The following is a 27,699-nucleotide window of genomic DNA, read 5'->3' as shown; positions in this document are numbered from 1 at the left end:
CTTTTTTTAAATTGAGATATAATTCACATAGCTGAAATTTACCATCTTAAAGTGTACAGTTCACTGGTTTTAGTATATTCACAAAGTTGCACAACCATTGCTATTGTCTAATTCCAGAACATTTTCTTTTCCTCAAAGGAATTCCATACCCATGAGCAGTCACATCCCATTCCCCTCACCCTCTAGCAGCCACTGATCTATTTTCTGGCTCTATGGATTTGCCTATTCTGGACATTCCATATAAATGGAATCATACTATATGTGATCTTTCTGTGTCTGGTATGCACATATGTATTTAATTTTTTATTTTTTTGGTGAGGAAGATTGGCCCTGAGCTAACATCCATTGCCAGTCTTCCTCTCTTTGCTTGAGGAAGATTGTCTCTGAGCTAACAGCTGTGCCAGTCTTCCTCTGCTTTGTATGTGGGATGCCACCACAGCATGGCTTGATGAACGGGGGTGTAGGTCTGTGTCTGAGATCCAAACCTGCAGACCCCAGGCCACCAAAGCAGAGCTTGTGAACTTAACCATCACCCCACTGGGTGGGCTCCTGTGTCTGGCTTTTGCTTGCTTTCTTTTTGTGAGGAAGATTGGCCCTGAGCTAACACCTGTGCAATCTTCCTCTATTTATGTGGGATGCCACCACAACATGGCCTGATGAGCAGTGCTAGGTCCATGCCCAGGATCTCAACCTGCAAACCCCGGGCCAGCGAAGCGGAGCACGCAAACTTAACCACTACGCCACTGGGCCAGCCCCTGGCTTTTTTCACTTATGTTCTCAAGGTTCATCCATTGTTATAGCACATATCAGTACTTCACTCCTTTTTGTGGCCAAATAATATTCTGTTGTATGGATATGTGACGTTTTGTCTATCTGTTCATCTGTTGATGGATATTTTAGTTTTTTCCATGTTTTGGCTATTATGTATAACACTGCTGTGGATATTTATATGCAAGTTTTTGTGTGGACATATGTTTTCAGTTCTCTTCTGATGTACAGGGAGTGGAACATCTGGTAGGTAATTAACTTTTTAAGGAGCTTATTAATACCTTTTTAAATAGAGTTTATTTTGTAATAATTTTAGATTTACAGAGAAGTTGCAAAGATAGTAGAATTCCTGAATAGCTATCGCCCATTTTCCCCAAGTGTTGACATTACGTAAGCCATAAAATGTATGTGAAAGCAAAGAATCCAGCGTTGGTACGTTACTATTTTCTAGTTGATATGTTACTAAATTCTAGATTTTATTTCAATTTCACCAGTTTTTCCACAAATGCCCTTTTTCTTTTCCAAGATGCCACATTGTCCTGTCTCCTTAGACTCCTCTGCTCTGTGACAACTTCTCAGTCTTCATTTCTTATGTCCTTGACAGTTTTGAGGAGTACCAGTCAGGAATTTTGTAGAATGTCCCTCATTCTACATTGGGTTTGTCTGATGTTGTTCCATGATTAGACTAGGGTTATGGGTTTGGGGGAAGAATACCACAGAAGTGAAATGTGTTTTTCACCACTTTAGATCAGAGGTGAGTGATGTCAACATGATATCACTGGCAATGTTAACCTCGATCACTTGGTTAATGCAGTGTTTGCCAGCTTTTTCCACCATGAAGTTATTTTTCCCTTTTCATATTCTGTTCTTTAGAAATGAGTCACTAAGTCCAGCCTATACTCAAGTGGGGAGGGACGTTAAGCTCTAACTCCTAGAAGGAGATGTATCTAAGTATTTTATTTGGAGTTCTTTTGTAAGGAAGATTTGTGCCACCCCATTTTATTTGTTTCAACATGAATTATGTATATTTATTTTATACTTTGGATTATAATCTAATACTACTTGATTAGTTTTGTTACTCAAATCGTTCCAGGATTGGCTTTTGGGAACTCTTTCCTGTGTGCCTTTGATATGCCCTCGTCCTTGTTAAGTACTTCTTACCTCTGACACTATAAGATGCTCTGGGCTCAGTTTGTATTTTCCCTCTCCTGGGCCTAGAACCGGCCGTTTCTCCAAGGAGCCCTGAGGCACAGTTAAGTATTTGCCCAAGATCACACATGTAAGTAAAGGGGGGAACCAGGATTCCAGTCAAAGCAATCTGATTCCACAGCCCATGCTCTTAACCATGATGCTAGACGACGTGCTGCTGAAGGTACGCTGGCAATTTCTAGTCGTGGTCCATCTATGAGCCATCCTTAAGGATAGAATTTGTAGTCAGTTTACACTAAATAATTATTGTGCCCTGACTGTTTCATATTCATTTTTTTCTTTCACCACCATTGTGATAGTTATAATCAAGTTAAAAATTAGCCACAGTTAACCAGTGTCAATATTTTGGTGCATTTCCCTATATAAATGCATGCAAATATATTTTGAAATGTTATTACCTTATCCTGATTTTTTAGTTTAATATACATTAATATTGTAGTATTCACAGTGTAACCAAAATCTGAATGTGTCGTTTCTGTTATAGCTGGTGATTAAGATGAAAGTGAGCTGCTCTACGGTTCATCTGTTTTGTCTTAATATTATGGTCACGTAAGAGATAAACATCTGTCTTGATTTATCAATTCATCAAATAATCCTCAAATTATTGTTACTAAGCCTTATCTTTCTTCCATTTGTAGCAATAGATAGGTCTCCTCTGGTAATGCACACCTGACAGCCCACACTTAAGAACAGCCAGTTGCATCCTGCTTACATCTCACCCCGAAACAAAACAAAGCCCACGTGATATGAACAGCTGTCAACCTTATCGCCTTAGATCCCATCCCTGTTTCTTCCTTTGACCACCAGTAGTTTAATTTCACTTCAGGTGGTCTTTTTCACACACAGATACAGATCTTTCTTTACTCCCTTTTCCCAGCCCTTCTCTAACCTCTAACTAGTTACCCCCCAGAAATGTTTATTTTCCCCTTTTACCTTCTCTTATTCTTCCGCTTTTGTAGGCTGAAAGATAACTGTCATTATGGCAGGTAAAATATACAGTAGTGCTAGGGACATAATCCTAGCAAGGAAAACAAAAGCTATAGAATGTGGAATGAAATTAAGTATAATAATCTCTTCATCTCTCAGTTCTTCTCAAGTTATACCTGCTTTTCTTCAGGTACTAGCATTCACACTAAATAAAAGATGAAATAAATTTATTTTTAATTTTATCTAAATACAGTTGGCATTCTTTTCATTGTATACATACAAAGTTTGTTCACTTACATGCATTAAATAACTTTACAGTCAAGTCAAGGTCTAATTACCAATCAAAACCTTGTTTAGCAGGGAAATGTGTTATTTCCTAACATATATTTTTGTATCAGGACTCACCTGTAAGTTAGGCATTCCCTCCCCTTTACTGCTGATTTTAAATGTGTGTAATCCACTTTTTTTTAAAGACATATAGTGTATATGTATAAGTATATGTAAACAAGATTGAAGTTTCCACTGAAGTAGCCATGTGGATAAGCGGGATTACTTGACTGCCTGGATGGAGCCTCACAGCGTGACAGAACATGGGGATTTAGCCATATTCTGTTTTTCAGCCAAACTCTGGATTTACTTTTGTCGGTGTTCCCAGATGGATCAAGTTCTATGTGACTGTCTGCAAAACTCGCAAGGGACTAACATGTGTAATTAGAATGTCAAATTTTCAGAGAGACCAAATATTGCATCAGTGACACCTTCTCATCCTTTAGGAAAGTTTATATGAAGGCTAAGTTATAATCACAACATTGGTGAGCATGGAATCAGATTTCGAGGGGGTGTTGGTTGATGTATTTAGTAGCACGTGTCCTATCTCTGCTCTAGAAATGGACATGTCGTTTGATTGGCTGGTCAGGATATAATCTTCCCCTTTGAAATTCTCTTTTTAAGACTCCATATTGTCTGTCTTTTCATTGGAACATTTACTCTTAGAATCAATTGATTAGGTGAATATCTTTTGATATGTTTGTATCATCTTGCTTTCCGGAAACTACTGTAGACTTCTTAACTGGACATGGCTTTTCGAACATTCCTTCAGCTAACCGTTTACCACCTTTGTTAGAGGGGGCTATCTATATTCATAACCAATTTCCTCTCTTACTCATTGAGTTTTACAAATTTTGCAGATTTCACTCTAAATGGATAACATTTTCTAATTCGAAGTTGGGGAGGAGATCATTACTATTTTGTGCTTGTCCATACTATTTTTTACCTTGTTATTAACTGTGCGTGTTTGCGTATCTGTTTCAGGCCATATTGTAATTCTGAATCATGTCTGATAACGGAGAACTGGAAGACAAGCCTCCGGCGCCTCCCGTGCGAATGAGCAGCACCATTTTTAGCACTGCAAGCAAAGATCCTTTGTCAGCTAATCACAGTTTGAAACCTTTGCCCTCTGTTCCAGAGGAGAAAAAGCCCAGGAATAAAATCATCTCTATCTTCTCAGGCACAGAAAAAGGTAAATAGCTGCTGTGGTTTCAAGAGTGTCAGTTGTTATTTTATGTTACTGATTTTGATAGCTTTTTAATTAAAATATAATAAGTTGATATCTTTTATGGTGAGAACAATAAACAGATCCAGGAAAACAATTGGTGGTGGTATAGAGGCACCATTAGAAAGGCTGGTTTATTTTAACTGTGACAGAAAAAGTAAAACTAAAGTTGTTGTTCATCCTACTGGTTACATCCAATGAATTTCTGTACTCATCTCCTTCAATTTCTAAGACTTGGGCCATAGTTTTTGCCTTCCCAACCTTAATGAGATTTCTGATATTTGAGAAAGACCTACTTTTATAAGAATGTTGATATAGAGTACAATATCTCTCTGAACTCCCTGGAGCCAACTGTGTTTTGGGATTAAGAGTTTTTCTGATTTTTGAGTAGTAGTAATACTTTCTTTTTATCGTGTATCCTATGAGCATCTGAGGCAAGACTCAGTAATCAACACTTTAATCCTCTTCTGCAAACATAAGTCTAGTCCAGGGTTTCTCAACTTCAGTAAGATTGACATTTTGGGGCCAAATAGTGCATTGTTGCAGGAATCTGTCCTGTGCATTATAGGATGTTTACCACCATTCCTAGCTTTTACCCACTAGATGTCAGTAGCACCTGCCACCCAGTTGTGACAACTGAAAATATCTCTAGACATTGCCAGATGTCCCATGTAGGGCAAAATCGCCTCCAGTCTAGTAATTGCTCAGAAACACAAAGTGGGATAAAGACTATAAGTAGTCTTATATAAGTAGTCTTATATAAGTTGAAGTCACTAAATTTGTTTTGGTCTCAAACCTTTCAGTTTTCAGAGCTTTTTGGATTTCATTTATTTACACATTCTTAATTTTTTAAATTCTTGCTTAAGGAAGATTGTCACTGAGCTAACATCTGTGCCAATCTTCCTCTGTTTTGTGTGTGGGATGCTGCCTCAGGGTGGCTGGACAATGGTGCTAGGTCCACACCAGGGATCTGAGCCTGCAAAACCCGGCCCGCTGAAGCAGAGCACATGAACTTAACTGCTACACCACTGGGCTGGATTTTAGAATTGGGTAAGGGATTATGACATAATGGGTTTTAGAATAAGGGTTAGGGATTAGTTTATTTAATTGTATTAAGCATGGCAAAATGGCTCTGATAGTAGTGATAGATATAAGTGGAGATAAAGATATATTTCCACTTATGTATCTAAGTACACATGGAGAGGTAAACTGAAGTGGAAGAAGAATGGTGCTTTTATATAATAATAAATACATATTTAATTTGAGAGTTAAAAATGTATAATCAGTGAAAATTTGAATGAGGCAATATAGTTAATATTAACAAAGCATCAAATCTTGGAGAATTTAGATTTGCAGACAGAACATAATCATTGAACAGTTAAAAACCTGTTCATTTTATTGTATATCTCTCGTTTCTAATTTTGCTTTTATTTTTAAGATTTCATGTGAAGTTGTAACTGAAAAGCTCCATTGAAGTATGTTTTTTAAGTTTATTTAACAGAAGTGATAGGGTGTGTATTTGGCATGTTTGAGAATGAAAAATAGACTGGAATGGGTAAAAGATAAAGGGGGAAATTAGGAAAGGAACCAAAAAGTATGCATGGGATGGGGTGGAGAAGTGTGTGTGTTGGAGTGCACTGACTCCTCATCTTCCATGGTAGTAAGTCAGTATATTTAAAGTAGGAAAACCTGAAATAGCGGTGTAAACACAGTATTTATAATTATTGGGGTTAGAAAAAAATTTATGAAGTTAGTACCAGCAGAAATTACTGAGTGAATTGAAATTACTTGCCTGTGGAGAGCAGAATGCAAAGTGGGTCAGGGGAATGCTCTAGATAGGATAAAATGTCCTTGGGGACAGCCTAAGAAAGGGGAAAAGAAGAACACAAAATGAAAAGAAATGAAAGAGAATGTGTGGACAGTCCAGTACTTTGGGTAATGGTAGGGTTTGTGAGCACATTGAATATCATTTACATAAATGCAAAAGAGCAGACCCATCTCTCTGATCATTCTGAGAATCTTCCAGTTTTACCTTCTTTTATTTTACCCTTTCTCTTCCTTTCTTCCAGAATTACTTATCAGCTATAACTAACTCAGGGTCTCCCACTAACAAAGGGAGAGAGGGGGTACTGGTGTCCTAGGAATGGCTCTGATTGCATTTAGGTTTATCAGCTCTTGAGATCTGTAATTACTATCCATTTAATTTTTTTGTGTGATTTCTGAAGTCATTTGTTTTTTTTGTATTTTTTACATTCAAGATCTAATACCTTTTTAGGGCTAATCTTAAAACTTTGCAAGCTCTTTTAAAAGCAAATTTTGCCTTTCTTATCCAATTCCTTTTTTCTTTCTCTTAAAAAAATTCTTTCATAGAAAATGTCAAACATACCCAGAATAATCGTTTAGCTTCACCAGCTTCAACAGCTATGATTCTGCCTCCACTTGACTTATTTTTTAGGTAAAATTTACATATATTAAAATGCACAAAATTAACTGTACCGTTTTGACAAATGGGTACACCTGTGTAAGCTGTAATCATTATCACCCTATTACATTATACACCATTTCCATCTCCCCAGAAAACTCGTCTACATCCTGTTCCAAACAGTCTACTCCTCCCCTGCCTTCAGGCAACTACTGTGTGATTTTTTACCTTTGATCAGTTTAGCCTGTTTTAGAACTTTATATAAACAGAATTTTGCTTTAAGTTTTTAGTTTTGTGGTGACATCATACCCACAAGAGTATAGTGTACACAATGTATACATTTTAATAAAAACACCCTTGTACTAATTTTATGACATAATATCCACAAAAAACATATGCCTATTTGGAAGCATGTTAGAGCATACTCTCTGCACTGTTTTCAGGACTTCTGTTCTTCCCTCAACTTTATGTTTTTGAGATTCATGCTGATATGTATCGCTGTAGTTTGTTTGCACTGCCTATGTTGGTATGCACGGCTGTGGTTTGTTCGTTATCACTGCTGATACTAGTACACTGTATAAATGTATGGCTATTTGTTTAACCAGTCTCCTATCAGTAGACAGATTGGTTGTTTTCATGAACAGTACTGCTGTGGGTGATGTTGAACATATCTCTTGGTGGACATGTGCAAGTGCTTCTCTAGGGCATTGCTTTTCCATTATCAGGTGACCCATTAGTTTACTTCTTTTCTATTCTAATTGCTTATTAGAATCTCTTGGGGAGCTTAAAAAAATAAATTTGTGTCCAAGCTCCATCCCTGACCAATTGAACCAGAGTCTTCAGGAGCTTACCTCGGCATTGTTTTTGTTTTTAATTCTTTAAACGCCTCAGTTGATTCTAATATGCATCTAATGTTAAGAACCACTGTATTAGTGGGTTATGAGATCTGTATAGCAGATGACACTAAATGAAATAGAATAGAAATAATAAGAGTATATTGCACATGGTGAAGGAGTTGTCTCATGAAACTTTTGTTTCAGTTATGTGTGTCTTGGGTCAGGAGGTAAAATATATTGATGTATGTCCTTGCCGAAGATTTAAAGATTACCCTGAGGTATATACTTAGGAGTAAAATCGCTGGGTTGCAGGGTATTCCCATGTTTGTATTGATTAGGTTTCTCAGATTGCTTTCTAAAGTTTTTTTAATATTCAATCTCACCCACAAAACGTGAGTGTTCCCATTGTGACCATCTTTGCCAATTCTTGTATTACAGGACCTTAATTTTTGCCAACTTGGCAGGTGTGGAATGGTATCTCATTGTGGTTTTAATTTGCATTTCCCTGATGACACGGGAAATTGAGTGTCTTTTCATATGTTAATTTGCCATTCATTTGTGTTTTCTGTGACGTAGCTGTTCTCTACTCCATTTTTCTCTTGAGTTGTTTGGTTTTTCCTTATTTATTAATAAGCATTTCTTATAGTCTATATACTAATCCTTTGTCAGTTATATGTTGTTAAATATAGTTTTCCAGGTTGTGATATGCCTTTTCACCATTTCAGTGATATCTTTTGATGACTAGAAGATAACTAATTGTGATGTAGTTGAATTGATGAATTCCTTCCTTTATGGTTTGAGCTTTTTGTGTTTTAAGAAATCTTTGCCAAACTAGAGGTCAAAGATGCTTTCTTATGTTTCTCTATAAGTTCTACCGTTTGCCTTTTATAATTTAAGCCTTTAAGCTATCTGAATTTGGTTTTTGTACATCTGTAGAGAGAGACCATTTTCACTTTCTCTTAAACCAGTGTCCCAGACCATTCGTTGAAACTTTTGTTTCCCCACTGACCTGCAGTACTGGCCATGACTTGTCAGGTTTCCATGAATGCCAGGGTCTGTTTCTGTGTTCTCTCTGTTATTGCATTGGCTTATTTGTCTGCACTGAACTAATACTGTACTGCCTTAATTGCTATAGCTTATAATTCTTAGTACCTGATAGAGCAAATCTGCTACCCGGTTCTTCTTCAGGATCTTTTGGCCCTTTGCTCTTCTCTGTAAATTTTAGAATTTGCTTATCATGTGCTAAAAAAAAACCCTGTAGGTGTTTTGATTAGAATTGCATTGAATTTGTAGGGCAAGTTGGAGAGCATTGCATTCAGCTTTGTAGTTGAGAGTAGAGCACCTGCAGAGTGTGTTTGTATAGCCTATTGAGGGAAGATTTAGGAGCATGGTATGGTTTTCAGTTAGAGAGATGCGATGTTTGGAGGGTAGGGTGCTCCTTCATTCCTCCTATCCCTGGGGCTCTTCCCTCCTTTTCCAACCCAACCTCCCACACTTTCTGTTCCTTCTTGGAATCTGATACAACTTCCTTCCTGGAATCTGACACAACTGTGGCCTGAAGCTTTGAGGGTTAGGAATGAGGGAGAACCCTGTCTGTGTATGCACATTCATGCTTATTTGAAACACAGAAATCTACCCGTTTAACGGCTCCCAGCATTTCTTCAGTGGCATTCTCCTGCCCATATCCTGAGCTGCTGTTTGTCTTTAGTTTTATCCTAATTACTTTTCATCTTTGGGCATTCCTCATAGATTTTATTCCATGATAAATAGATTTGGTGTAGAAGGGGAGGGTTACAATATGTGCTTAGTCTGTCATCTTGAAACAGAAGTCTAGAAGGGAAAAAATTTTATTTTTCTTTAAAAAAAATCATAATGACCCCAAGATTTTTGCCATCTCTAATGTAAGGCCTGATGTCAAGATATTCATTTTATTCTACTCAAATTTACATCCCTCATTGCTGTCCTTACTGACAGGCAGCTAATTATTTTCATTAAAAAAAAGAAAGACTAAAGGGGCTGGCCCCGTGGGTGAGTGGTTAAGTTCTCGCGCTCCGCTGCAGGCGGCCCAGTGTTTCGTTGGTTCGAATCCTGGGCGCGGACATGGCACTGCTCATCAAACCACGCTGAGGCAGCATCCCACATGCCACAACTAGAAGGACCCACAACGAAGAATATACAACTATGTACTGGGGGGCTTTGGGGAGAAAAAGGAAAAAATAAAATCTTAAAAAAAAAAAAAAAAAGAAAGACTATGGAGTATCTTCAGTTATTCATTATTGGTTTTAATCAGTGTCACTGGAAAAATTAAGAAAATTAGGAATTATACCTTTTATGACAACTGGACTGAACAAATCTTTTACACTTCGCTGCTAAGATGTATCATATGTTCTCTGTAAGTCATCAGAGATACAGTGATAAGCAAAGCAGATGGTGTCCCTGCCCCCACGGCACTAATCAAAAACCTCAGCAAATAAGTATAAACTATGAAAGGTGATAATAGGGATAGTGTAAGACGTCTGTCCTATCTGAGAAGGCTTCCTAAAGAAGTGACATTGGAGCTGAAGACTAAAGGATGAGTAAGTGAAAATGGTTAGGAGGATTTTGATAGTTAACGAGTACGTTCCATGCCTAGAGAAGAGTTTCAGTGGCCCAGCCACACAAGGGCTCACAGCACATTCATGGAGCTGAGAGCAGTCCACTGTGATTTGAAAGCAGACAGGGAGAGAGAATAATAGCATGATGTATGTAGGAAACTACAGACAGCAAAAGAGGCTGAAGAGGTGAGCAGGGAGCAGGTCATAAAGGGCCTTGTATGCCATGCTGCAGAGCTCAGATTTTATCCTGTTTCCTGGGGAACCATTACAGAATTTCAAACAGGGGAAAGACCTGGTCACATTTCTGTCTTAAATAGAGACTGGTGGATGTATAGAAAGTAGGTTTTGTTGGAGGTCTAAGACTGAAGTTGGAAACTAGTTAGCAGGATTTTGCAGTAGTCCAGGTGAGAAATGGCTTAACAAGTCTAGTAGTTTTGATAATGAAAATGCCAATGAGTCTTGGCTTATTTTTTAAAACTCTGTTCAGTTAGCCAGTGTTGAGTGGGGTAGTATTTATTAACTGAAAAAACTTTCACTTCTAATTAGTCAACCTGTACGCACCGTCACTTCTGGTTGGTTACGAGGATGATAGACTTAGAACTGTAAATAGCCCTTCTGGTCTAAAAATCTAATTCTAAGATTAATAATAGTAGCCTATATTCCTCTGCCTATTTCCTAGAGAATATGCTTCTGTGTGTTGGGACAAGTTTAGTTTCACCAATTTGAAGCTGTTGTGGGTCAAAGGAACAAAGGGATAATCACTGATTCTGTTAGACTAGAAATAGAAGAGTCTTCTTTTTAAAGAGATGAGGTTTTTTAGCCTTAGACTCTAGTTCAAATCTAGCCAAAAGAGTAATGGCCTGAAAGAATGTGACAGTGGCATACTTAGGACTCTTTTAAGGACCTTTTGTGCAACACATGACTCAGGGGCCCAACCTCTTGGCCAAAGGTTGCTACCTACCGGATTATTTTGTTGTCAGATGAGGTTGGAAAAGGTTGCTAAGAATCTTTTCCCCCTAGTGCACTGACAAGTTGTGCATTTTATTAAAAGAAATTTCTTTCCCTGGTCCATTACTTCCCATTGTGATCCAGTTGCCAGATGAACATCCTGTAGATAGATGATTGTGGGGCTTTTTGTTGTTGTTGGTCCTCAGAGTTCTTGGCTTCCAGGGTTATAAAGCAGTGATTCTGTTTATGTAGCAACATCCTTCCAGCATGTTCGTTGTTTGATTGGAGACGTGCTTCAGTATCTTTTTGTTTTAGATAAAATTTTAATATCCCTTTTCCCTCCTACAAGGACTACTAAAATACAGGGGGTATCTGTGTGTATGTATATGTGTTATGTAAAAACAAATGGGATTAAACAGATTTTTAGGATATTGTGTCATTTTCTTTTAAGTAGACTAATGTATGGAAATGTGTCTCAACTTCTGCTTAATTGTTTTCACTTCTTTAACTTTTTATTCTATAGTCCTAACATACATGAAACTTTCTTTAATATGTCTCTAAACTCTTAACATTCCCAAGTTTAAAAATATGGCTGAGCCTTAGACATGATAGGAACCAGGAATTCTCTTGCTATATGTCTTGGCTTTCCCCTTTCTGTATTTCTTTCAGACTGGTTTTTCTCTATGTGTTAGGTAGTATAGCCCTCAACAGTTCCTGGGCTTTATTTCTCAAAACTTCATTCACTGGTGAGAGACTGATTCTCAGGGTGCCAAGTCTGGCTTAGTTTAGGTGTTCAACCCTGAACCAATCTAATTGGCTGGGAGTGTGTGGGGAGCTGTGGCTGACCTAGCTTGAATTAGATGCCTGCCTTGGACCAGTCATCTGTAATCAGGGTCATATAAGAGAAGAACATCTTTCTTACCATATGCATATCAGAAGTGGGATGCTGAGCAGATTTTTTTTAGAAAGAATCCGGAACAAGTACTTTTATAGTACATGAAATTGTATGTTTTTCTGTCAGAGCCATGTAAAAAGTAAATTATTCGTTTATAGTTGGTTAATAAATATTTCCTCCTATATGCAGGATACTGAGTTAGAATCAAGGGATGTGAAGAGGAGAGAGAATCACCTCAGATTACTCAGAATCTAATGGAAAATGAGAGGTTGTCTATGATAGATGTAATTGTGCATTGCAGCAAAGAAAGGAAATTTTATACTAGGCTTAACCGTTGCATTTCTCTCTGCTCCTTTCCACAACCAAAATGCCCTGCCCTCTACTATAGTCAGATCTCTTGTAAACAAATATTATATGTGCCTAGGAGACCTAGAGAGGAGATGGACATTTGAGCACAAATATATCATCACTAGTCAAAAAAACAGTATATTTCCTACTAATGCTAGGTCAATAGCATCTTTGTAAACAAAGAATAATGTACAGTAATGTTCCAACTTTTTATGTGCAGACCTATCAACGAACAAAACTTTTAGCTATTTTATATTGGGAGAATCTTCTGGTTAACCATGGCAGGTTGACCACATGTCTCTATTTACTCTCCCTCCCCAACCCTAACTAAAATGACAGTAAAAAAAAAAAAAAAAGAATTTTTTTTATATGTGTATCACAAGGACAAAGAGAATGGGAGAGGAGACAGTAGTAGTATACAAGAGATTTCAGTACATATTTGGAAGATTGAAGTGCAGCTGACTAAGCAGAATGGAGGAAGACATGTCCTAAGCATTTGCAGAGAGGAATGTCTGTGAGAAGTGAACCAGTTTCCCTGTCAAAATCTCCAAGGCTCAGGATTGAGAATCACACAATGTGTTTTTGTGTGTGTGTTTGTGTATGGTGGGCGAGGGGAGTGTAATACACAGGCTGAAAAGGGAAAATTAGTTGAAAATCTATATAGGAAGTTTCTAAGGCCCCTTAGGAGCCCATTTTTACCACATACAGCCAGGTAGATATAACTCCCGTCCTCTGAGAGAACAAAAGAACAAACTGATGTTTACATTTATTTGAGGAGAAATTAAACCTGAGAGGCCCATTATTATTCTTGTCAGAGGAGCCAGGAAAAGGTGTACCACCAGAATAAAAAAGGCAGGATCAATGAAAGTTAACATACTAAACTCCTTTCCTCTGCCCTGCTTTCAGAACTCTTCTTGACTCAAAGCCCTTAGGCAAGACATTGGAAGATTTTTCTCTGGATAAGCAAAATGCCCCGGAAAAAAATACTTTAGGTACCCCATATCCTTCCCCCATCTTTAGTGCAAAGGCCAACTTATCTCCCAGTTAACTTCTTAATACTTTTCTACGTGAGTAGACAGCAAAGGATCACCAGACATTTGAGAAAAACCTGTAACATAAGAAAATCCAAAACAACAGGGCATAAAAAAGAATGTAGAAGAAACAGACAGTGTAGGGAGAAATAAACTAACCTATAAACACACATAAACTATATAATCTTCAAAGAGAGAAGATAAATTGCATCCATGAAACAAGAAAAGTGTTCTTAGAGAAAGAACAATCAGAGAACAATGAGAAATAATTCTTGCAAGGTGAACATTTAAGATTATCAAAAGAAACAAAAGATATCAGTAGGCAGAAGACTAGAAGTTAGTCAAGAAAATTCTCCCAGATTGTTAAACAAAAATACAAAGATAGGGCTGGCCCAGTGGTGTGCAGTGCTTGAGTTCATGCACTCTGCTTCAGCAGCCCAGGGTTTGCTGGTTCAGACCCTGGGTGTGGACCTACACACCACTCATCAGGCCATGCTGTGGCAGCATCCCACATAGAAGAATAGAAGGACTTGCAACTAGGGTATACAACAGTAGGATGTACTGGGGCTTTGGGGAGGAAAAAAAAATACAAAGATGGAAAATATGAGAGAAGAGATAACAGGTTTAAGATCAGACCAAGATGGACTGATCTAACTAATAATGAACAAAGAAAACAGAGAGAAGGAACTAATCAAAGAAATAATAGAAAAAAAATTCTAGATGTGTAGAATATGATTTCCAGATGGAAGGGGGCCCACTGAGTACTCAGCACAATGAATGAATGAAGACCACATCAAATCACATCATCCTGAGATATCATAATACCACAGATAGGACAGCAAAACCTGTTATACTCCCAGTCAAGATGGAGTAACAGGGACCAGATTTACCCCTCCAACTGAAAGAACCAGAACGCTGGGAAAGAATATACAAAACAGTGGTTTTCAAGACATTGTACATCAGGCAATAAAGGAAAGTGATTCCCTAAGAGATGGGAAACAATTGAGGAGTCCTACAATTGTTCCAGCTTAATTCCTGGAGAGAGTTTCCAGGCTGCAGCACAGGAAGGGGCAATTAGGTAGTCTCCTAGAGTTGAGAAATACAGCTGGGAATTGGGGGATACCAAAGCAGCTGGTTTATAATACAGATACCAGAGAATAAAGAGCTGAACAGGGAAAGAAAGATCTGCAATTCTCCCTCAAGTCCTTAGTAGCACATGCATGTGAGGAAACTCTCCAAAGCTGGAGAAAGAACCACTGGAAATGATTAGAGGGAACAGTCCTCAAAGCTCACGCAGGACATGGAATATATCCTGTTTCTACGCTTCAGAGTACAAAACATTGGAAAGAGTTCTTGCCTTGGGGCAGAATTAGCCCTAGATTAGATGTGCTCCGATCCTAAGAAAACTTAAAAAATAATACCTGAGAGGATCAAGTATTTCTAAATTCGTTTTTCTCTTATATGAGTAAACAGCTAAGAATCAGCTTTCTAGGTCCCAGAACAAAGCTCACAATATTTATAGGAGTATAAAAATACCTAGCACCAAAATAACATGGAAGGACCTGGAGAGAATTATGCTAAGCGAAATAAGCCAATCTGAGAAAGGCAAACACCAGATGATTTCACTCATATGTGAAATATAAACAAGTACATGGACAAAGAAAACAGTTCAGTGGTTACCAGGGGAAGAGGGGCGGGCCATGGGGGTGAAGGGAGCACTTATGTGGTGACAGTCAAGAAATAATGTACAACTGAAATCTCACCTTGATGTAAACCATTATGAACTCGATAAAAAAAAAAAAATACCTAGCACCTAACAAGGAAAAAATTTCAGTCTAGCATCCAATCAGTGTTTTCCAGGCATAATGAGTAAAATCTGTCAATTGCAATCAATCCAGAAATGGCACAGGTAGGCAAGAACTTTAAAACACTTAAATGACTATGTGAATAGAAATCATCAGAAATGAAACTTGGAGAAAAAAGCCTGAAACAAAAGTGAACAGCTGTGGGGACAACTTCAGGCAGACTAATGTAAGTGTAATGGAGGCCTCCAAAGAAGGGGAAGAGGAAGCATTAAAAAATTACTTTTTAAAAAATGGCTGAAAATTTTCCAAATTTAATGGAAACTGTAAACCCATAAAGTCAAGAAATTGAGTGAATTCTGAGCGCAGGAAACATGATGAAAACTACACCAAGGCACACAATCAAATTGTTTAAAACCAATGATGAAGAGAAAATCTTAAAAGCTTCCAGACCTTTGGCTCAATTTTCTGTGAACCTGAAATTGCTATAAAAAATAAAATCTACTAAGAAAAAACAGTGCTTGTTGTTGTGAGGCAAAAAGTAAAAAGCTGTCAGAAGGAAAAGACACATTACATGTAGAGGAACAAAAAATGACAACAGACTTTATGTAAGCAATAATGCAAACCAGAAGACAAGGAAGAACATCTTTAAAGTACTGGAAGAAAAAAATCGGTCAATTTAGAATTCTCTATCCTGTGAAAATATCTTTCAGAAATGAAGGGGAAACAGACTTTTTAAAATGTGTGAAAGATGAAAGAATTTATCACCAGCAGAGCTGCACTATAGGAAATGTTAATCCAAATCCTTAGGCAGAAGGAAAATGATGTCAGAGGGAAATGTGGATCTGCATAAAGGAATGAAAATCACTGGAAATGGTAAATTTTTAAAAATCTAAATCTCTTTAAAAGATAAGAAATTGAGTTTTAAAGAAATGAAGCACTGATATATGCTATCATGTGGATCAACTTCAAAACTAAACTAAGTGAAAAGAGCCATTTACAAAAGACCACGTTATATGATTTCATTTATACGAAATGGCCAGAATAGGTAAGTATGTAGAGGCATAAGTATGTATGCCTAGAGTTTGGGGACAGGGAGAAGGAGCAATGGGGAGTGATTGCTAATGGGTACAGGTTTCTTTTAGGGGTGATGAAAATGTTTTAAAGTTAGATTGTGTGATGGTTGCAACTCTATAAAGATACTAAAATCCAGCGAATTGTACAATTTAAACAGGTGAACTTTATGGTATGTAAAGAGTTATGGCTAAAATACCAACAAAGGAGATAAAAGGGAATTATTTAAAAAATAGTTAATCCAAAAGAAGAAAAAGAGGAAAATGGAAACGGACTAGATAGAGACCATTAGAAAACAAATAATAGGATAGTGGGTTTAAACCCAACTATATCAGCTGTCACATTAAATCTAACTGATCTAGATACCCCAATTAAAAGGCAGAGATTATAAAATTGCTAAAGCAGACTTAACTATGTGCTACCTACAAGAAATCCACTTAAAAAATATAAAGGATAGGTTAAAATAAAAGGATTAAAAAAAGTATGCTAATAGTGAAAAGAAACCTGCACTAGCTCTGTTTATATCAGACAAGGTATATTTTAGGGTGAAAAATACCGCTCTAAATATTTAAGGGATAAGGATAAGGTATAGGTTATTTCATAATGGTAGTGGGTTAATTCATCAAGATAATAGAACTAAACACGTACACACTTAATAATAGGTATTCAAAATACATGACGCAAAAACAGAATTTCAAGGAGAAATAGACACTCAGTTATAGTTGGAGATTCTAGTACACTTCTCTCAATAATTGGTAGAACAAATGGACAGAAAACTGCTAAAACCACAACCACCTGGATGGACTAGCATTTGTGGAACATTCCACACAGCAGAATACACATTCTTTTTAAGTAAACAATGAAACATTTACTGAGATAAATCATATTCTAAGATCATTTTTAAAAGTCTCAATAAATTTAGAAGGATTCAAATCACACAAAGTATATTCTGTGATTACAGTGTAACTAAATTAGAAATCAATAATGGAAAGATCTCCGGAAATATTTGGAAAGTAAATAAAACACTTCCAAATAAATGAAGAAATCAAAAGAATATTTAGAAAGTAAAGTATATGAAATGAATGAAAATGAAAATTGAAAATGTCAGTATCTGTATGAGGCTCCTAGAGCAATACATAAAGGAAAATTTATAGTATTAAACACCTGTGTTGGAAAAGAAAAAAATTATTTCAGATCAATGACTTCAGCAAAGCCATCTTAATAAACTAGAAGGGAAGAGCAGGTGAGATCCAAAGTCAGTAGAATAAAAGAAATAATAAAAATCAAAGTGGAGATTAACGAAATACAAGAAAAATACAGAAAAATCAGTGAAACCAAAAGCTGATTCATTGAGAATATCAGTGAAATGGATAAACCTCTAGCCAGACTGATGAGGGGATAAAAGAAAGAAGACACAAATTACCAATATTGAGAATGAGAGAGGTGCCATCCTTAACAGATTTTACAAATATTAAAAAGATAAAGTAAGGAGCTGGCCCGGTGGCACAGCGGTTAAGTGCGCGCGTTCTGCTTTGGTGGCCTGGGGTTCACCCGTTTGGATCTCGGGTGCAGACATGGCACTGCGTGGCAAGCCATGCTGTGGCAGGCGTCGCACATATAAAGTAGGGGAAGATGGGCACGGATGTTAGCTCAGGGCCAGTTTTCCTCAGCAAAAAGGAGGATTGGCAGCAGATGTTAATTCAGGGCTAATCTTCCTTAAAAAAATGATAAAGTAATATTATGAACAAATATACACAAATTTAACATGTTAGATAAAGGGGAAAAATTTCTCAAAAGACACAAATTTTCAAAGCTCATTTGAGAAGAAATAGGTAACCTGAAAACCCTGTATCTCTTAGGAAAATTTAGTTTGTAGTTACTAGCCTTTCCACAGAGAAAGTATCAGACCCAGATAGCACCACTGGTGAATTCCACCAAACATTTAAGAAAGAAATATCACCAGTTCTACACAAACTTTCAGAAAACTGAACAGGAAAGAATACTTCCGAACTCATTTTATGATACCCCAACTAAAGTCTTTACAAGAAAAGAATGCTGCATATCCAAATTGCTCATGAACATAGATGCAAAATCTTAGGAAGAATTTAACAGTAGAATACAACAGTGTCTAATAAGAGTAATGCATCATGACCAAGTGAATTTCATTTCAGGAGGGCAAGGTTGCTGTAACATTTGGAAATCAGTGTAGTGCACTCTATTAACAAAATGAAAAAGGTAAACCACATGTTCGCCTCAATGGATGTAGAAAAAGCATTTGACAAAATCCAATATCCATTTCTGATAAAATCGTTAAGCATACTTGCAATAGAAGAAAATGCCCTTGACCTGATATAGGGCATCTTTGAAAAACCTACTGCTGGCATCAAAGTTAATGGTGAAAAAAATGGCTGTTTTCCCGCTAAGATCAGGAAGAATGCAAAGATTTCCCTTCTCACCACTTTTATTCAACAGTGTGCTAGAGGTTATAGTCAGTGCAGTAAGGCAAAAAAAAGAAGTAAAAGGAATCCAGAGTGAGAAAGAAGAAGTAAACCTGTCTTAATTCACCAACAACATAACCAGATTTTTAAGGGAAATTCTATGATAGCTACAAAAATGGTACTGGAACTAAAAAGTAGCTACAGTAAGATTTCAGGATGTGAGATTGATATTCAAGAATCAACTGTGTTACTATATGCCATCAATTAGTAATTGAAAGTAGCCGTTAAAAGCTGTACCATTTGCAATAGCAATAGAAATTTTGAGATACTGAGGCAGAAATCTGTCAAAAGCAGTGACAGATCTGTACACTGATAACTATAAGACATTGCTGAGAGAAAACAAAGGACTAAATAAACAAAGAAATTCACTGTTTTCATGCATTAAAAGACTCAGTATTGGTCAGAAATCAGTTCTCCCCAAAGTGGTCTGAGGATTCAATGCAATCCCAGTCAAAAGCCCGGCAGGCTTTTTGTAAAAGTTACCAAGCTTATTCTAAAATTCACGTGGAAGTGCAAAGGACCTAGACTAGCCAAAGAGTTTTGGGGGAAAAAAAGTTACAAGGCTTATACTTTGTAGTTTCAATGCCTATTCTACAATTACAGTAATCAAGGCAGTCGGGTATTGGCATAAAAATCAGAGATGATTGCAACGAAGTTGAGTGTCTGGAAATAGACCCATGCATGTATGGACAGTTGATTTTCAACAGTGGTTCAAAATGGCATTGGCCTCCTAAATAGCAACACTGGAGATTAGAAGAAATTCTGAAGGGGGGGAAAAAAGCTTTTTCAACCAAAATATATATATGGTCAAGAATTTTCAAGGGGTAAACCAAGAAGAAGAAAACATAGGATCCAAAAAATAGATTCCTGCACAGGGTAAAAGTGAAGAAAGAAAGGTTCTAGGATGGTAGCCATTCCACAGCCTGGACATAAACTACTGCAGGTGAGAGCAGGAGGATCTGAGAGCAAGGAGGCCAGGGGCAAAAAAGGAACCAATGTGTTTGAATTTACAGAGGATGTTATTGATAGGTGTGTGGCAGAAATGTTGCAAAAGTAATTGGTGGAGCCACAAAAAAACTGGGAAACTTTAAAATGTAGCACTTATTAACTTCAGTAGAAAGAAGGGTTAGCGTTGCACAAGAAGGTGACGCGGTCTTTGTACTACTTTTCTGTACAGTGCATATTATTTACATGGTCATAGTAATGGACATTGTTCTTTCTGGATGAACATGGCCAAATAGAAATAGGATTGGATAGGCTTTATTTTCCAAATTGCTTGGTGTCTGCGATGTAGGCCTCTATTTATGAGAGAACCAGCATCTTGTAAGGGCTGTCTGTCCTGCTGTGTCCTTTTATTCAGGCCTGGAGCTGGTTCAGTCTGTGCGCCTCTTTAATCAGGACACTGCTTGTCTCCGCCCCTGCTTGATGACAGGATAGCTCACTGTGCTTCCTGTATCAGTTTCCTATCAGCCAGTGTTTTTAGGGGAAATCTCTTTTCTAGAATAACTTTGTTCCTAATCTGTTTTAGGAAAAATACAAACGTACAATTATGAGTATTTTTATTAATCTTGTTTAAATAGGCTGATTTTTTTTTTTTAATGCCCTCTAGGAAGTAAGAAGAAAGAGAAGGAACGGCCAGAAATTTCTCCTCCATCTGATTTTGAGCACACTATCCATGTTGGCTTTGATGCTGTTACTGGAGAATTCACAGTAAGTTTGCCGAATTGGGGCTTACTTATGTCAGCGCTTAAACCTTTCCTTTCAGTATTAAGTTCGAAGTTAGCTTTTCTATCCACATGTTAACTGTGAATTCTAAGTGCTTTTCTCTATATTCTTATAAAAGTGTTTCTGGTTGGGGGTATCTTTTTCCTAGGGAGCTAAGCCCGTTAATTATAAGTATGCAAAATATGTTTAGAAAAATAGACCTTTACAAAACTAGACTTTTTCGAATTTAGTCAAACCTACAATTGTGTACACTGATTTGTTTTATGTATTTTGTCATTTACCTCTAGAAATTGACTTTGTTAGAGCAACTCAAAACAACTAATTTCCTGAATATCCTTTCATTAGGGCATGCCAGAACAGTGGGCTCGATTATTACAGACCTCCAATATCACCAAACTAGAGCAAAAGAAGAATCCTCAGGCTGTGCTGGATGTCTTAAAGTTCTATGACTCCAACACAGTGAAACAGAAATACCTGAGCTTTACTCCTCCTGGTAAGACATCAGACAACGTTAAAGGGCTGATTCAAATGGGATTGCAGAGTTATTCTTCTAGATAAAAAGGTTGCTTCTGGAAAAATAAGAAGCTAAGCTATGGTTCTTGTATCTACTTATTCCCCTGCATGGATCTGCCTTTTGTCAACTGATTGGGACAGCTCTTGCGCGTGATTTGGAGTCTCCAGATTATATTAACCTCTTAGTTTTGCCAAAAGTGAATGTTTTGGCCTTTGGTTTATATTGTCTTTTCTTTTCACTGCTTTTGAGTGACTTCCAGCAATAGAAGGGAAAGAAAGGTGCTGATTTATAGACATGTTCATACTAGAAACATATTTATTGTTAGTGGGACAGGAGGAGGGTTGTTTCACTATATAAATGCACAGACTTTGAAGTAAAAAATGTTTAAGTCCACTCAAAAATTGAAACATCAAATATATAAACATAAAGCAAACAGAACTAAAAGAATTTTTACCTCAGAATTGGGATATCGTCAGGTAAGAATTGGAGAATAATGTATTTTTAAAAAATAGTTTATTCAAGTGAGGATTGGAATAAAGTCCATACATTACAGTTAATTGCTCTCTCTGTCCAATGCCTTTTGATATTTAGGCTTCCCCTCTTTCATGCTCTCTTTGTCTTGCAGTTTATTTGTTAAAGAAACAGGATCATTTGTCCCCTTTCCCCCAGTGTAGACTTTGCTGATTACATCCTCAGGGTGTCATTAATATGTTTCTCTGTTCCCTAAAGTCATACACGTAGTTTTTAAAAACAATATGATTGTGCTAAAATCATACATGTTGTTTTAATTAATTGTACTTAATTTGATTGCATCCTTGCAGAAATAAGGGTTGTGCTCAAGGAATGGATAGAGACAACTTGGCAGATGTGAACTTTTTGCTTAGCCTAGTCCATCCTTAGCAAAAGGTCAGCCTTGCCCCTAGAACTTTCGTGTCAACTAGCAAATCTTTGTCAGTCAGTCATCTCTTTTTTTAAATCCGTGTTCGACCAGAATGTTCTTTTCATTTTACATATATATATAATAAGTCTCTTGGCATCTTAAAAGATAAAACAAAACAAAACTTGCTCTTCTGAACTCCGGAGTGAGCGTTTTGACGTTGAGTCTTCATAAACTGTTTTGCCTTCAGGGATTTTTCAGGAGAAAATATTGTTACAAATAAACTTCTGTTTTGATTTAATAAACACAGATTGACAGGTATAGTTGCAAATAAATTTTAATAACTTTATTAAGGTATAATTTACATGCTGTAAAATTCACCCTTTTGAGGTATACAATTCAGTGACTTGTAGTAAATTTAAAGTTGCATTAAGATTTGAGATTTGTTAGCTCAATGTTGTATGAATTCCAGTTTGAATACTGATGTTGTCATTTTCCTCAAGACTTAATTTAGCTTAAAATGAAATCAATTTATAAACATTTTTTTGCTCTGCTTTCTATTTTCTTCCTTTTATTATATAGAAGTTTTATTTTTTGAATTGTTAACTTGGCGTTATTTTTTGTCTCATATTCAGAGAAGGATGGCTTCCCTTCTGGAACACCAGCAGTAAGTTAATATGTTATTTCTTGTAGCTCTTGTTGTAATTTGTTACCCAAAACAAACCTGTTTTTATTTTGCTTTCTAAAATAAATTACAGCCATCATAAATAAATAACTACTTATTGTACGTTCTTAGCTGGCCATCTGATTAGTTGAGGAAGCCATATTAAGCAAATAGAATTTCCTTGATACATTACTTAAAGTAACCAAAACTTATGAGCTTTAGAGCAGTTTAGCTACTTTTGATAATGTTGCCATATACAAGCATGAATACAAAGAACTTGCTAGCATTTTCCCCTGGCGCTGTTTTATTGAATATAGAATATGGGAACATACTGAACAAGAGAAGCCTGTCAGAGTCTTCAGAGTTGTCTGAAACTTTAAGTTATTGTGTGAGCACAGTCACCTCCTGCAGACAGTCACTGTTTTATTTTCGTTTCCTCAGTTGGGAGGAAATAATCCCCTGGAGTTATATGAAGATTAAACGCGCTATGTAGAGTGCACCTCCCCAGCACACACCTGGCATATCATAAGCTCTGTCTAAAGGTTACTGCCTTCCTCTTTTGTTTCGTTAGCCACCATTTTTTCTGGTGAATCTGACTGTTTTAAATGACTGAAAATGACTCTGACTTATACAAAGCCTACGGGATCTTTGTTTTTGGTCTTAACAAATAAAGTGATTGTTTACTTTTAGGGCTTGTTTAAAGGGTATAAAATTCTCTATAGAAAGGGTATAAATTCTCTCTTAAAAATACTTGGTATTTACCATATACATTTATTTCATAAGCTTACTTTTTATAACTTACAAAATTGCCGTTACTTTTTAAATGATTAGATTAGGAGTGAGATTTTATCATCTTGAAATGAAGTATTAAAGAAATACATTTTTTTCAGGTATGTTAAAAAAGAGAGTGTCGTATTTTAGTGTGTTACTATATTTGACTTGTCTTCTTTACTTTGCTCCTGTAATAAATGCAGCTGAATACCAAGGGATCAGAGACACCAGCAGTAGTAACAGAGGAGGACGATGATGATGAAGAGGCTGCTCCCCCTGTTATTGCCCCACGACCGGATCATACAAAATCAGTACGTGAACTGGGCTGTGTGTGTCTGTGCCTGTGTGTTTTTTATTAAAAAACAGCAATCTGTATTTGACTTCCAATGATTAATTTCAAAAAGGCCTCAGACTTAAGATATTTTAGTATCGGGAAATTTGAATAGGAGACCTTTACCTAAAGATTACTCGTCAAAAAAACCTAGTGTTTGAAAAATTAAAATCAAGTGGCTTCTTTAAAAGTTAAAATACTTATCTCATTGTTTTTTCTTCTGTGTTACACCCTCTCTTCCCAAGAATTCATCTATTTCTCTGGCTTTTTCTGTTATCTCAATGCAGAAAACTATAACTACTATGTCTAAAACTTGGACCTTCCTTTTTACCCAAATTATGTATTTTATCTCCCATTTTACATTTCCCTCAACGCCTTGCTGTCATTCAGGAGGCTGCTGAGAGTGAAATTCCTAACCCAACATGGGAGGATTTTAACAGTGACCTCAGGTAGAGACAGAAAGAGTCCTGTCCTGCTGCCTGTATTAACACAGGTAGAGCGTGGGGGAGGCCCTGCAGTGTGTGTGATGGAGTGGTGGCACAACTGGCAGGTGACACTCTGAGGATCCTGATCGAATGACAGAGGTCTCTACTTTCTTTATCTCCCAGAACTGGCTGTTCAAAATGAAATGGTAGATATCGTATTTGTGTAAAAATTTTTGTGGGAATTAATAGTTATTTCAGCATCAAGGTTTCTATTATTTTGCTCTCTATTTCCCTTTTGTTGTAAAAGCATGATTTTTAAATTTGTACTTCTTTTTAAAAATCAAAAAACTGCATAGTGTGCCAGTAAGAATACATAAAAATATTTTTCCTCAAATCTTAGTAATTAACTGTCTCTCTGCAGATTTATACACGGTCTGTAATAGACCCTATTCCTGCACCAGTTGGTGAATCTAGTGTTGATGGTGGTCCTAAGTCTTCTGACAAACAGAAAAAGAAGACCAAAATGACAGATGAAGAGATTATGGAGAAATTAAGTATGTTAGCTACATTTTTATATTATTCTTAAATTGTTAACAGCTCTTGAAACATTTGGCCCAGATGGATTTTAATTTATACCTTATATTTTGGCTTAACACATAAAGAATAAACTATTTTCTTCTAGGAGCAATAGCTTCAATTAAAATCTAGTGAAGCCAATATTCTTCTTTGCGTATTATTATGTGTTGACTAGTGAGCAGTGTCTTTGCAATAGTCAGTACCTTTGGGAGCAGTACTTTTTCCTGAAGGGCCAAATCTCAGGGTCATAGTTGGAGACTTTATCAAAGGAAGTTTGTATATGTTTATGTATAACTGTAGCCTCTCAGTGTGAGAATACCAAATGTCCCTAAATAACTAAACGAAATGGCCTTCCTGTGTAGATGTATGTGTAGGCATAAAATGTATTTTTTTCCTCTTCTCCCCTTTCATCCATCAACTCTCACTGGCCTGGATCAACCATTGGAAATAATGTACACAGTGCCAGGAAGAGGATAGCAGTAATGTCTGATGAGAAGTCTATAGCAACTATAAAGAACACTGACCCAGAGGAATCAAGGAAAAATACTCTAACTATAGTGGCTGTAGATTTGATATTCCTAGATAAAATTGGATTATTTATGTGCGTTTCCTTGATATGCCCCTGTCTACTTTTACCTTGAGCAAGTAAAAATTTAGTATGGTCTCTAATATTTTGATTTACCAGTAATAAGAATATAAGGTATGGTTTTATGTTCAATATCCTAATTTTAAAACCTGTTTCTTAGCTGTGACTTTGTGAACTTTCCTAAAATAGATGTATGCTTAGTTCATGTTAAAGTAGAGTCATCTTTGTAGTAATAAGTGGTTTCGTAAATACATTGAAAGAAGATATATGCAAAGAGTCAGAAGAGCCATTTAGGGTTATTCGTTTGGGTATCATTTATATATTATTTTTGATAGTAAGTAGTTTCATAACTTATTATTGGTTTAATACATTTCAGTGGAATATGAAAAGTAGAATGACCGGCTCATCCTTTCCCCAGAAATGTCCCGGTTTTAAGACTGAGCATCCCACATCCTGAGAAGCCCCTTAGTTTCAGGCAAACTTCTACAGTTGGTCTTTTTAAAACGTGATCACTTTTTAAAGTAATGATAATCAAGACATTAGTTAGGAGGTCTAACCTTATGGCAATAATGTGTCTTTTTGCTTCTGATACTGTTTATTTTTATTCCTTAAGTTTCTTTAGTATTTTGTTTTGGAAATTTAGTGTTACATTTGAAAACCACAGTTCTAAAATCAGTGTTTTATTATAAGGAATAATGATATTAGAATTAACTTACAATTTTAAAATGCTTGACTGAGCTTCCAACTTTTTGTTGTTTTTGTTTAAAATAGGAACTATCGTGAGCATAGGTGACCCTAAGAAAAAATATACAAGATATGAGAAAATTGGGCAAGGGTAAGTATTTGTGACTGTATCACCACAATATTCAATACTTAGGTGTACAGCATGGTATCTCCTTTGCCTGCTGACATAGAGCACTTACACTATCCTATGAGTGATATCCTTGGATTTGTGTAAATAAGTAATGCATTTATTTCTAGATGCTATTTTAAAAACTGTATTACTTAGCAATGATTGTACGTTATTTCTTCTTAAATGTTATTTCTCATTCGTGGTAAGAGATTAGATGGCTGGAAAAATTGCCCATCAAATATATTTAAAAGACAATAAGAACACTTTTACTATAAGATTATAGGCAATAAAAACATGCATTTTAGTCATGTGATTGAGTATTGATCTCTGAATCTACTGATCTTCTGTTTTTGTCCACTAATTTGTATTTTTAAACTAACTAACTAAACTTTTTTTTCTGTTGCTTGGGAGCAAATGAAAATCTTGAGTTTTTAATGTTGTTAATCTCTGGAAAGTGTTCCGTGAATTTAGAAAGAGAGCTTAAGTCTCTTTTGAAAACTTTCTTTCTTTTTAAAAACTAAATTCAGTTGCAGCACTGGTTTTTAATAACGAAAAATTGAAAATCTTCTTAATAGTCTTGAACTTGAAATGGATAAATTGTAATATGTTGAATAATATATATTATTATAATAGTTATGAATGAATAACACCTATCCATATGGATAACCTTCCAAAATCCAATGTTGAATTAAAAAAGCAAATTGGGGGCCAGCTCCGTGGCCGAGTGGTTAAGTTCGCGTGCTTTGCTGCAGCGGCCCAGGGTTCAGATCCTGGGCGCGGACATGGCACCACTCGTCAGGCCACGTTGAGGCGGTGTCCCACATCCCACAACTAGGAGGACGTGCAACTAAGATATACAACTGTGTACAGGGAGGGTTTGGGGAGATAAAGCAGAAAAGAAGAAAAAAAGATTGGCAACAGTTGTTAGCCTAGGTTCCAATCCTTAAAAAAAAAAAACGAAGATTGGCAACAGTTGTTAGCCCAGGTGCCAAAAAAAAAAAAAAGCAAATTGCAGAAAAATACATAAAATTGGGGCCGGCCCAGTGGCGCATTGGTTAAGTTCGCACGTTCTGCTTCTCGGCGGCCCGGGGTTTGCCGGTTCAGATCCCGGGTACGGACATGGCACCACTTGGCAAAAACCATGCTATAGTAGGCATCCCACATATACAGTAGAGGAAGATGGGCGTGGATGTTAGCTCAGAGCCAGTCTTCCTCAACAAAAAGAGGAGGATGGGCAGTAGTTAGCTCAAGGCTAATCTTCCTCAAAAAAAGAAAAGAAAAGAAAAATACGTAAAATGAAACAGTTTATATGAAGTTTAAAAAGTATGTTGAATATATTCTATAGTGATACACAGCTGTGTCCCTTGTAGTTAAAGTATGGAGAACTACATGGAAATAGTGCGCATCAAATGCAGAATAAACACCAAATACAGCTTACTTTGGGGAGGAGGGAGGATGCCCTTGGAAAGGGCA

The 27,699-nt window shown here is 36.7% G+C and overlaps 1 protein-coding gene across 7 annotated transcripts in view; it reads left to right on the top strand.

Annotated features, from left to right (window-relative positions):
- The window catches only part of PAK2 (p21 (RAC1) activated kinase 2), an 86,028-nt gene that overhangs the window by 36,479 nt on the left and 21,850 nt on the right, over positions 1–27,699 (top strand). For all 7 annotated transcript variants that reach the window (XM_023623561.2, XM_070243514.1, XM_070243516.1 and 4 more), the window contains 7 exons: positions 4,216–4,423; positions 20,514–20,614; positions 20,975–21,122; positions 22,656–22,687; positions 23,659–23,766; positions 24,633–24,765; positions 26,145–26,208. In XM_023623561.2, coding sequence (XP_023479329.1) covers positions 4,237–4,423; positions 20,514–20,614; positions 20,975–21,122; positions 22,656–22,687; positions 23,659–23,766; positions 24,633–24,765; positions 26,145–26,208 — 773 coding nt within the window. In that variant the 5' untranslated portion in view covers positions 4,216–4,236. The remainder of the gene's footprint in view (positions 1–4,215; positions 4,424–20,513; positions 20,615–20,974; positions 21,123–22,655; positions 22,688–23,658; positions 23,767–24,632; positions 24,766–26,144; positions 26,209–27,699) is intronic.

Source organism: Equus caballus, chromosome 19 (genome assembly GCF_041296265.1).
Source record: "Equus caballus isolate H_3958 breed thoroughbred chromosome 19, TB-T2T, whole genome shotgun sequence".
NCBI classification, from domain to species: domain Eukaryota; kingdom Metazoa; phylum Chordata; class Mammalia; order Perissodactyla; family Equidae; genus Equus; species Equus caballus.
The sequence above is the reverse complement of the archived record's forward strand: the minus strand, read 5'-3'. Positions and strand labels throughout refer to the sequence as shown.